Source organism: Ceratotherium simum, chromosome 10 (genome assembly GCF_057802395.1).
Source record: "Ceratotherium simum simum isolate JZ-2026a chromosome 10, ASM5780239v1, whole genome shotgun sequence".
Lineage (NCBI taxonomy): Eukaryota > Metazoa > Chordata > Mammalia > Perissodactyla > Rhinocerotidae > Ceratotherium > Ceratotherium simum.
In genome coordinates this window covers 40,572,913-40,585,550 of record NC_141909.1, presented here as the reverse complement: position 1 = coordinate 40,585,550, position 12,638 = coordinate 40,572,913, and the positions used below count along the sequence as shown (strand labels likewise).

Sequence of the window (12,638 nt, the reverse complement as noted above, 5' to 3'; positions counted from 1 at the left end):
TGCTCACATAATGTGGATAATAATGATACATTAAGTTATATTAATGGTGGTGCTCTTAAATATATTAAGATTATCTTATCTCAATTATATTTTGTGGTGATCCAAAATTTTAGCCCAATATTTTGTGGTATTGAAGTCACTCTGACAAATCAAATCGCGATGACATGATTTTACTGAACTCAGCTTGCCAACACCTCTGGCTATTAAACTAATTCATTTTACTCACTTGCATCTCAGAGAGAGGGAAGAGGAAGAGCAGCTACTCAAAACTGTCATTGTCATCAACTGTGTGTTCACCTAACTTAGCCCAGCTGCATACACAGGAAATGGATGGATGCTTGAATCACAGAGAGGTGATTTTTGAAGAAAGGTAGGTCTTAGAAGAGTGTGGATTTTTGATAGCCGCCATGGCAAAGGAAATACAAGGCAGAGTTCAGAAAGAGAAGGTAGAGAATGGCAAAGATAAACTGAAACTGTCTTGCAATCTTGCTTCATTCTTTTAGTAAACAAATCTTTATCTGCATATCCCCACCAAGAAATGCACTGCACACCGTTTATGAGTTTTCCCAACATTTAGAACCTCTTAAAAGCAGTCAGAGCTCCTCCTGATGGAAGCTGTGATTTTCCTACAATAATTTTCTATAATTGTGCCAAAGAGCTAAAAATAAAAATGACATAAGAAGTTTGGCCACAGTGAGAATCACAAGCTCAATTGTAGAACTGAGTCATCGTCTTTGTGTTTCAGGAAGATATATCCAGGTTAGGAAATTCACTGTGCTGATTGCCGTCCTCCAGCCTGCACTGGTTGAGATATAAACTCTGTGGTATGGTTATCAATAACTGCTAGGAACTCGGGCCATAATCGAGTAGATAGCTGTAAAGTATTATCGTATTGAGAAAGTAAATGTGGTATAGAAGCGTAACAGGCTGAGGTTTATTGAGGAAGTCCTGATTACTGTGCAGGCTGAGTACCTCTGATCTGGGGCCAAGGCTGCACAAAGCAGTTATAGACTTTATTTGGTCTTATTTAAACTAAATGTATATCTAGCTCTCTCCATTTTATTTCTCTTCATCATGCAGTATAACATAATGTTTTGGTTTATCACGAAACTTCCATCTGTTCCATCATTTAAGTCATTCATCACAATTCTCAAGGTCATGAGGGGGCCTCAGAGAGGAAGTATTTGTGTTGATTGATTGGTTCTGTAATGCTTATGCCTAGGGTGCTGCTAAATGAGGCTTTTGTGTTTTCAGTGAAGTGACTAAAGTGTGGGGAAAAGAGAGGGACTTAAGAATCCTGTTAACAAGACACATAAGGTATGCTGTTCCCTGGAGATCCTGGTTCCTTACATCCCTACCCCCTTGTCATTTTCTCCCTGGGGAAAATGAGAAGTTTTCCCTCCAATTGCCACTACAAGGAGAGTAGACACTCTCTGGTTCTGGAATTAAAAGAAAGCATTCAGCAGTATAGAAGTCAACGTACAGAAACTCCCTTTTCTTTTTCTGCCAATACACTGTTGCATTCTGAGGAAGAGGTGCATGACATAAAGCAAGTTCACTCCTGCTGAGATGCTTTTCACCATAACTATGTACATGAGTTGTTGAAAGAATAGGACAATTGCTCCAATTCTGTGTAGGTGGAATAGTGAGTGTGGTATAGTGTTTGGATATATCAGCATGTTGATTTTAATCAAATATGTTCTTCCGGGTAACAGCTTCTTGCTTAACAATTGAGTAAATAGAAAGATATGCAAGAAAATATATTTTATCTACAGCAGCTAGAGTCTCTATTTAGTATTTCTCAGCAGAGACCTGCTATCTCGTGAATATATTAAGTTTATGAACTATCGTGTCACTAATGAAAGATGTCAGATGTTCTATATATGGAAGAGAAAAGGACTTATTTCCTGTGGGGTTATAATCTCACTTCTTCCTTTCTCTATGGCCTCATGATTCTACAGCTCTCATTCCACCCCATTTTTCACAGCTGCATTTTTTTTAAATGTCAGGTCTATTGAGCATACAGTGAAATAACTTGCACACGGTGAAATTCACCTGTTTAGGAATAGAATTCTATGAATCTGACAAACACACACATTCATGGAACCTGACTAAGATGCCCTTAACATTCCTCTCATCTTGACCAAACTTTAGACAGTCTTCTTCCTGACCCTAGGCCCCTGACCTTCCTCTTCTTAGAGCATTTACTTTAAAAAACCTGGCCATTGTAAATTCTGTCTCTGCCCTTTTGAGATGAAAATCTTCTCCCCTCTCTTGCCAGTTTTACAACTCAGGAATGTCTTTCTCAAAGACCTGGTGGTTATCCCTTTGAAATGTACTCATCAAGAAAGACAGCATCCATATCTTCTAGTGTCTGTGGGAGGGGAGGAGCCTAACTTTGATAAGTGCCAATTAACAAACACATATGATCTGATCACATTGAACAACCTCCCACTACCATCCTCCAATCTTTTCCCACTAGCTCACCTCAGTGCTTAAAAACTCTCCTGCATTTGTTTCAAAGGAGTTGAGTTCCTCCTGTCTCCCATATTACAGTAGTCTTGAATAAACTCTCCTTTGCCTGTTTAACTCCATCCAGTGAAATTTTTCTGTGACAAACCACAACTATAATCAAGTTATAGAACACCTTTATCACCCCAAGACTTCCTCTGAGCCCCTTTGTAGTTAATACCATCCTCTCAAGCCTCAGCTCTTGGCAACCACTGATCAGAGTTCTGTCTCTATAGCTTTGCCTTTTCCAAAATGTCATAGAAATTAAATCATACTGTGTGTAGCCTTTTATGTCTCTTTTTTTTTCTGCTTAGCATAACACTCATTCACATTATTGCATGTATCTGTGGTTTCTTCTTCTCATTGCTGCATAGTATTACATTGTACAATACCACAATTTATTTTTTCAATTTGACTCTCTCTATTGTATCAACATTTGTCTTACTTAAGATGATACTCATCATACTGTGTTTTCTAGATACGTTCTGAATCAATATTAGACTCATCCAAAAGGTTCTTGCTTTTCCTTCCCAGGCTGGATGGAGGTTTTCCATGGTCTCAACTGTAAAACTTCTTATTTAATAACTATGCCAGTAAGTGAATAAACAAACCAGCCATCACTTTGAAAACAATACTAAATCTCCTGTAAAATTCTGGTAAAGTGCATGGCTACAAATTGCTTAAAATTAAATATCAATATGAGATTTGCTGAAATTTTATACTGTCCATTTGTTTTAGATAGATATTACGTCCTAAACACCAATTCAAGTCAAAATTGAGATAATACAGCCAGAAATTACACTTTAAAGCAGCTTGGCTTCCTGGCCAAAAATATAGAAATAATTATACACCAATAGAACAGGAGTATTAGATGGTACAAGGCTACGAGATCAATTTGAAAAAATATAAACCTAGAGTATGCTTTAAAAAAAATTCTTGTTGCTAGATGTGGGCTAAACTCACATATTTATACATTTTAAATGTATGAACTTCATTATTTTAGAATTCATTATCAAACTTACCTACACACATTAGGGGATTTTTGTTTTTGTTTTGACTGTCTTTTTAATCTTTAACTAACACTGAGAGGAATTCTTTGGGAAAGCATGACTCCTGGGAAGCAGGGATCTTCCACTTTCTGCAGCTAGAGAACAAACTCTTAAAAGAATGTTTGAATGTAGTGGCAGTCCCCGCCCCCCCCATAACAATTTTAAGATGTAAACACATAGAGTGGATATTTGGAAATCAGAATGAAGACTTTATCCTATGAAATGCTCTTGTGAAAAATATTTAACTAGTCAATGTACACTTCTAACAATAGATTCTTTGACTTTCCATTAGATTTCTAAATCCTTTGAATAGTAGTTAAAAAGGGATCTCACAGGGGCCGGCCTGGTAGCATAGTAGTTAAGTTCATGCACTCCTCGTTGGCCACCAGGAATTCACTGGTTCAAATTCCGGGCGTGGACCTACACACTGCTCATCAAGCCATGCCGTGGAGGCATCCCACATACAAAATAGAGGAAGACTGGCACGGATGTTAGCTCAGGGCTAATCTTCCAAAAGCGAAAAAGAAGAAGATTGGCAATAGATGTTAGCTCAGGGTCAATCTTTCTCACCAAAAAAAAAAAAAAAAGAGAGACTTCACAGTTCACAATCATCAATGAGTGGAAAAGAATTTTGTTCGTTATTATTTCAATGTAAGTACACTTTTCTAAAAAAAATTTAGCACTTCCTATTTTTCTATCTTTTCCACTTCTATACTCATCTCACGTGTATTTGTACTACTTTTACTCCTCCCAATGTCTTCAATATCCTGAGATATTTCACATCTCAAAACATTATTTGTGACCATGTACTCCAAGGAGTTTAAATACAAGGCTTTCTGGCAGACTTCCCTATTAATATCCACAGACATGTGCAGAACCTTCTGAAAACTCCACACATCTATGTTAGTTCCATAAGCAAATGCTGACCTGTATTAATACAATCACAAGAATATGTAACTTCAGTTGATTTAAAAAGTACTATGAGGCAGCTGCATTTCTCTCGCATTCTCACTGTCTGATATTATTGTCATTTCATGTGTGGTTTCCACACTGATCCAACAGATACTGATTTACACCTTTTTGTATTCTACCTTTTGGTTGTTATGTTATGTCTTCGGGATCCTTCAGTGAAAGTACCATGGATGTCACTTGTTTGAAAGGCTCTTCCTCTCTCTCTTTGTACACTCCATTCTCTCCATGAGCAGCTGCATCACAGCTGTCATTCTGAATGGCAAAGATGTCTTTGGCTGATAAGTCTATGCCTGTGGCACACAGAGTGGCTTCAAACAACTAATTAGCGGGAGCTGGGCCACGGCAAGGTTTGGTGCTGTCCATCAAGCCGGCGAACACTGCTGACACCATCAGCAAAACTGTCAAATGCGGCTCTTCCTGTGAATAAAACCAAGCCCACTTGTTCTGTGGTGAAGAAGGAACTGGCAGAACGTGTTTAATAAAAAGTAAAAGAAGGTGATGGCTATCCTTTATATAGGGTTAAGTAACTGAAAAAAAAATATCAAGCTGGTGGAAAATTTCATAACTGGTTTATATCTGTTGCTGGAATATAGGGAATCCAGCTGAAAACTTCCCCACTAATTTCATGGATCAATTCACAAGGCCACCCACATTGTTCAAATATATTTATTCAGCCTCTGGAAACATTAATGTGCACTTTCCTTAACAAGAATTGGTTATTAATTATTATATTTAAAATCAAACTTGCACATCCACATACAGATACAACCTTACATCAGATTTATTCTATCTAATAATTATATATTCATATGTAGTATATATACAATTATTATATATAAAATTCATTTAAAAAATCCAAATCTGTGGGAATGTATCTATAAATATGCATATCTGAATTTAAAATTAAGTGTTTAGAAGTTTTAAAGCCAATTATATTGAACACACATTGAGAAATACTATCTAGTCATTGTTCTTAATAACTAAAAACGTATGTAGATATCACATTAACTAAGAATGTGAAGTTTGATAGCTACAGTTGTTCTGCATTTCGAACCATGATGAGGTCTTAATAATGGAGCCAGAAAGAGCTCTGAACTGAGAAAAGAAACAACCAATGGAACTTTTTTCAAACTTGTGATGCCTTCTCCTAACATCTGCCTCCACACATACAGTTGACTTGAGCAACATTCTCATTTTTCCACTGGCACATATCACACCACTCCTGATCATTCACATAGTAGATTCCTGCAAGTCCTACATTATCCTTATTCTATCTGTCCTTTACTAGGTTAAATTTCTCCTGTTATGCATTCTTTAATCTTAAACATTTCTCATTTTAGCAAAGCTTACACTTTCTGGTGACTTATTGAATATAAGAGTGTATCCCCTCAGACTGTAAGATCTGAGACACAAAGAACCATGTTTGCCTGCTCAGCATGATGTACTTGGCGTATAATACAACAATGTCTCTGGTATATTTTCTAGATAAATATTTGTGGAAAGAAGGAAAGGAAGGGAGCATTGAAGGAAGGAAGGAAGGAATTGTTAATTGATGGCTCATAGATTGGTTTCAGCATAATTGTGGAAAAGGCCAACAGAGGGAAAATGGATACTTTGCTGGGAGAGCTTAACTCTAATAATGCTGCAACCATGATATGTAATTTTTTGTTATTTTGCTAAAGTACAGTTTTGGATCCCTCCTGATAAAAGGATGCAAAGGGAGTAAGTCATTATCTAGTAAGTGAGCCAGGCTGTCATCCAGCACACCTTCCCTAAAAGTTGTTATATATGTAAAGTTTCACAGTAAGTGACATAGGTGTAATATAGCTGTTATCATTTTTGTAATTTATTTCATTTTGGAGGGTAATTCTATATGTTGCTGAGAATTTAAATATTTTGATATATTAGGAATTATTCCCAAAATATATATATATGTATGTATACAATATGTGTATGTATATATGTATATATATGTGTGTAGGTGTATATATATACATCTTTAAATATTTTCTTCCTTTGGCATTTTAGAAAAGATTGTCCTTCTGAAGAAAAAAAATTAAACTGGCTTGTGAGTTAATTTAGTATTACTAGTGAAAATCTATTAATTACAATTACCTTTATTACTCCCAAATATTATAACACATAAAAAATTATCACTAAATTGTTTATCTATTATTTTAATTTAAATGCTGATAACAACTATAATCCCTATTCTAAGGACTGAACACATTTATTTATTAAAAGCTCAATGTACTTGGGTAACATAACTATATAATATACCAAGAACAGGAAAATGTAAGTATACAGTGTAATATTCACATGTTAACTTCTGTTTATTTAGATCCAGACTATTAGTTAGTTAAGTAAGTTACGGTTAATCTGTGATAAGTGCAGAAAAGAAAAGGAAAAGAAAGAAGATCAAGACAAAAGCAAAGAGTTTTGGCTTTACATCTCCTTTTTCATTTGAAAGTAGCGGATAGTGTTACCATTTTGCTCTTACTCCATTTGGTATTGTTAACTTATACAGGAGTGTTCTAAGCTGTGTTACAAACATTGAGCTCAGCTGTACTCCTGGCTCTCAGTGTGCCTTTGGGTTGGTGACCTAAGCTCGAGGAGGACTCATAACTTCATCTCTAATGGGAGAAAATGAAACCTACCTGGAAGACTATTGTCCTAACTAAGGTTATGAATGTGAAATGCAAGACATATAGTAATAGTAAGAGTTTAATACATTTTAGTTCTCTTCTCTAACCACACACTCCTCTCACTCTCCGTTTGACATATTTCTATTCTATTAAATATTCCATCAAATGACACAATTGGAATGTTCATGAAACCAACGAGAATTTAACTTCTATGAATCTCTGAGTCCAGCAAAACTTGCATTACAAATTTATGTTAAAGGTCAGAAATATTTCCTTTATCAAAATGGTTTTCCCAATTTTGGTCTGGAGATTTATAGCAGTGGTCCATCCTGGGATATCTTAATCAACCATCTGGACCCATGAATTTCGCACTTGTGATAACTGCCACATTTCCAAAGTCTGGCGGCTAAAATTCACACTTATTTTAAAACCCTTCCACCAATCTCCTTAACTCTTAGAGCTAAGATTTCCATCTGACATTGATTTTCGGATTTCATTGCTACAAGGGAAAAGTCTTATCTCAACAACTCATACACTGAACACTGGACCATTTTGTAAAAATACTTTAGCTCAAGCATCAAAAACAGTGACAGGGAACAGCTACTCATACCAAGATGCAGTCTTGTGTGAATTCCAATAACTATGAGACATTTTCCTACAGATTGCAGAATATAGACACTGAAAGCTCTGTCTGCTTACGTTCTATGCTGTTTCATGGGTAAAGGGAATTGAAAGGAAGAGAAGGGAAATGACAATAAAATTCATATATCAAAGATGTTTAGTACAGGTAATATGCATTTATGGTAAGAAAACAATATGCACTTATTCATTTCTGTGCTTCTAGTTTAAGCACTATGGTTCTCTGTGTATCCCATGGCAGAAGGCCTGCCAGGAAGAGAAAACTTAAACGTGACAGTTAGTTTAAATTCCACACCTTATTTGAAATCTAATTTAATAAAAATTTCAAATATGAATTATTTTCTTTGACATTTGCTTGCAAACTTTTTATGCAAGCTGAAGGTAGTCATTAGATCACTCCAGGATCAAGAAACATGGATCAATCCTAGTCCTATCTCTAGCTAGCTCTGTGACCTGTGGAAGCTCCTCTATCTTTCTTGTCTTCAAGCTATGCTTCAGTAATGTGATTACATAATCTCTATGGTCCCTGACAGTCAAATAGCCTGTGATTTTTTTTTGACTTAGACACAATCACAGAGTAGTTAACTTTGAAGTTTCTGAATTCATTTCACTATGGTTATATTCCAGCTCCATTAATTACTATCTGCATGAATTTGAGCAAATTATGTAACCTCTGTATGTTTCAGTTTCCCCATCTGTAAAATGGGAATAATAATAATAGTACCTATTGTGAAAATTAATAAAGGGAAACCTCATTTAAAATGGAGTCAGGAGGCCAAAAGGGGGAGCTCCCACACAGTACCACTGGAAGTCAGTTACAGGAAAGACAGTCAATTACAGACCCCAACAGAAGCCAGTCAACAGGAAAGAATCATTTAATTACAGAAAGACACGCATATTGCATCCCAAACAGAAATTGACTACCCCAGCAACTCAGTCAGTGAGAAATCATCACCACCCTGAACTCTTGATCTTCTCCAATGGACTTTCCTTCAAAACTACCCCTCCCAATTACCTCCTTTTTCTCTATAAAATAATGTTCCTCTCCCTTGTTTGTTGCTTTTGCCTATGGTCTGCCATAGCATGCTCATCTTGATTGCAATTCTTTGGTTATTCCCAAATCATTTTGCTGGTAAAATAACTAGCTGTTTTATTTTTAAGGTTGATACTATCTAATGGGGTTATTGTCGGGTTTAAATGAGCTATATTTAAACAATTCTAGTATGTAAATTTTTCTATATTTTAACATATCTAAGAGTAGGATGGATATTAAAGAAATCATAAATAAGCACTTAGCGTTTAATTGATAGCATTTTTTTCTTAGTTGTACATGAAATTGTAGCATGTTTTGTACTTAGTAACATCCCAGATTAGATGAAAATTGGTAATACATATAAAGTGCTTAGCATAGTGTATGGTACAAAAATTGCCCATTAGCTATTAACATTTCTCTATAAGTAAGCAACAATCGCTATATCTAAGTTAAGAGTGACAGGTTAAGAATGATAATTTGAGAATGATTAAAAGGTTGCTAGTCATATCGGCCTTGGTTTTATTTTATATCTAATGTCATAATACAAATTTAGTAACTTCATCCAGATTAATCAACATTAGTTGACACAAAATATGACTTTCTACTTGAACAACAGTATAGTTTTTTTCAGTTAAATAGTTTTTGTGATAAATAGAACAAACATGCTCTTTTTCACTTTAGTAAAGTGATTCAAGAGGTGAAGTATAAATTGGGAGAAAATTAAAAATTAGGAATATACATACATTTACCAGGCTTAACATATAATTTAATATAAAGAAAAAAATAATAATAGCATATCTCAGGCACCAACTTTGCAGGTTATAATCACCTTTTGTTATTACTTCTCAAGAATGATTAATACTAGATTAATAACTTTTTAAGGAACTGGTTACTAAAACTATCCTCGTTGTCATTAGTCTACAGATATTAAGCGTTTATGCAGAAACCCTATCTTTCAGAATGCTTTATAGAATCCCAAAGCTGGTGTCACTTCTGTTTTCAAGTTTTATTTTATAAGAAACATCAGACATCGTCTCTCTGCATTTAAAAAAAGTGTATACTTAAGAAATTAACCATATTATGAGCAAAAGCCTTTTAAATTGATCAAGGACAAAATGTAAATGATGGCTGAATATATACATAGGGCTTGAAACAGACCCTGACACAAAGTATATGCTAAAAAAGTGTCCATTGTTGACATCATCATCCTTATTTAGTATCATAGACCATTAGAGAGAGATGGGACTTTATGGATGACCTAGTCTGAAACCATTCAGACTACAATGGGCCTGGAGTATGATGGTTAAATAAGAATTTGTGGGATAAAAAATTTCTAAAATAATTTGTCTACTTTCCTCTGTTTATAAATATAGCGCAGCAGATTTACTTTCACTGTTCTTTGATAATTGGAGTCATGATATAAATTAACATCATAACTCTGAGTATCATTTTCCCTTGTCCACGTTCCCTAGAACTTTAGTCAAATAAACCCTCTACAAATTGTGTTCTTATCCGTTGGGTCTTATAAAATATCCAGGGGAGAAAAAAATATGATTCATAGAAAATTTATTTTAATTATAGCTCATTTAAATTCTCTATCCGAAATAAGGAAATCATCAGCAAACATTTCCTCATTCTATCCCTTTGGGTAGTCAAAGAGCTGTCTGGGAAGTATGCATTCTTTACTTAAAATACATAGACATGAAACTGTCATAAAAATAAATATAAATATAAGTCTTAGAAATTTGAAATCCACTTGGATTTCAATTGTTTTCAGAACATTCTGAGTAGGCTTTTTAAAGATTTACTTGCTTCTTTATGAATAAAACATTTATTTCTGCTGTAAGTTATTGTGTGTTATTATTGGATGAAATAAGGGTGACTAGTGGGAAAAACTCGTGTGTTCTAGACATTTGAAACATACACGGTGATAATGAAAAATCAAAGGGTTAAAAAATTATGGTTCTTCTCTGAACTGTCAAGTTATTAAGATTTTGGAGAAAGAGAGAGAGATAAAGAAGAAAATAAAGGCAAAATAAGAAGAAGAATATATACTGTAGTTTAGACAGATGTCTCTGAATAGTTAGATCCACACAAAGAAAAAGAAAAAGAAGAAAAATCTGTGAATAAAAAACGAGGGGAGCGGCCGGCCCCGGTGGCACAGCAGTTAAGAGCGCGCGCTCCGCTGTGGTGGCCTGGGGTTCTTGGGTTTGGATCCCGGGCACGCACGGATGTACCACTTGTCAAGCCATGCTGTGGCAGCATCCCATAGTAGAGGAAGATGGGCACAGATGTTAGCCCAGGGCCAATCTTCCTCCGCAAAAGAGAAGAGGATTGGCAACAGATGTTAGCTCAGGGCTGGTCTTCCTCACAAAAAAAAAAAAAAAAACGTAGCGGATAAAACTGTCCAAAATATCACTTTATCCTTTTCCTACCCAATTAATGGTTTTTCCAAAAAGAAGTTGCTTACTCAACAAAATTTCTATTAATCAAAGTAATTTCCCTGACCTACATTACAACTGGGGCATTTGAGAATGATAGATTCCTTTAGTTGGCAAAAACCTTTTACTGCTAGTAATATCAAAAGGTTTTCAACACCTTTAAGGGAATGGGGAAAAAAACCTAGCTTCAATAAAAAAATAGAATACATACTAACACACACACATACATATATACACATACAGATTATCTATCCATTATCTATCTACAATCTACATGTTATGACTGTGGAAAATAGGCGAAATAAATATGTATGCATTAATGTTAGAGTTAACTACTGAAACACAATTCCTTAAAAATATGGATCTTCTATTACACAATGTGAACATACTTAACACTCCTGAACTATACACTTAAAAATGATTAAAGTGGTAAAATTTATATTATGTTTTATAACACAATTTAAAAAAATGAAATGAATGATAACAGATTTCTGCATCCAGCCATGTTAGAATAATTGTTACTGGACTAGCTCTCTGAACATAGGAAAAAAAGAACAAAAAATATGGAGCTTCTACATTTTACAGTGGATAAACTCATTAAGAAAAGAAAGAAAGTAATGATTTTTATTTTAAATTCAAACATACAGAGAAATAAAGGATCAAGCTGATAAAAAGTAGTAAAAAAAAGGAAGAGATTAATGAAAATTCCAATATAACCTGTTCACATTAAGCTGCATTGTCTTCTCTATCTTCCTCGAATATAGAGAATGAAGTAAGTCAATCTTTCAACAAATAATGTGTGTACCTTTTAGCTCAACTAATAAAAATGAATCAACTAAGAACACTTAATTCCAAAAGAAAGTTGCTCATTACCTTCTCCAAAAATGTAAAATTCAACACTTTGCATTCAACAAGAACATTATATTTAATAGTTGGACCATTACCAAAAAGGAAAAAGATTATTGTTCTCTTTTTATTCTAAAATTGTTTAAAGTTGTTAAAAAAAGGTACTAGTATAAAAAATATGACCTTAAAAGAGGTCAGCAGAGACAATATTTATAATAGTTAATTTAGAGTATTTAAAATCACTAGGAAAATGCAAATTGCTCAGTACTAACACGGTCTCTAACAGAGATATGGCATACCTCGTAATGGCTTTCTTCATTCTCTTGAATGTGGAAACCCGCAGAGCCGGGACATTTCTGAGGAGTGACAGGAATATTGTCACTTTTGCTGTGTGAGTTACACTGAAAGAGATTACCAAATAATTGTGACAAACTACTCCACATCTAGAACGTCTTTCGAGAGACATGGTTGCTACGAGTCTAGTAAAGGAGAACCATTTGAC

General features: G+C 34.8%; 1 protein-coding gene across 1 annotated transcript in view; it reads right to left on the bottom strand.

The window, feature by feature from the left end:
* The window catches only part of LOC101405925 (protocadherin-9), a 663,084-nt gene that overhangs the window by 541,421 nt on the left and 109,025 nt on the right, over nucleotides 1-12,638 (bottom strand). The window contains exon 2 of the mRNA XM_087435996.1: nucleotides 12,436-12,537. Coding sequence (XP_087292122.1) covers nucleotides 12,436-12,537 — 102 coding nt within the window. The remainder of the gene's footprint in view (nucleotides 1-12,435; nucleotides 12,538-12,638) is intronic.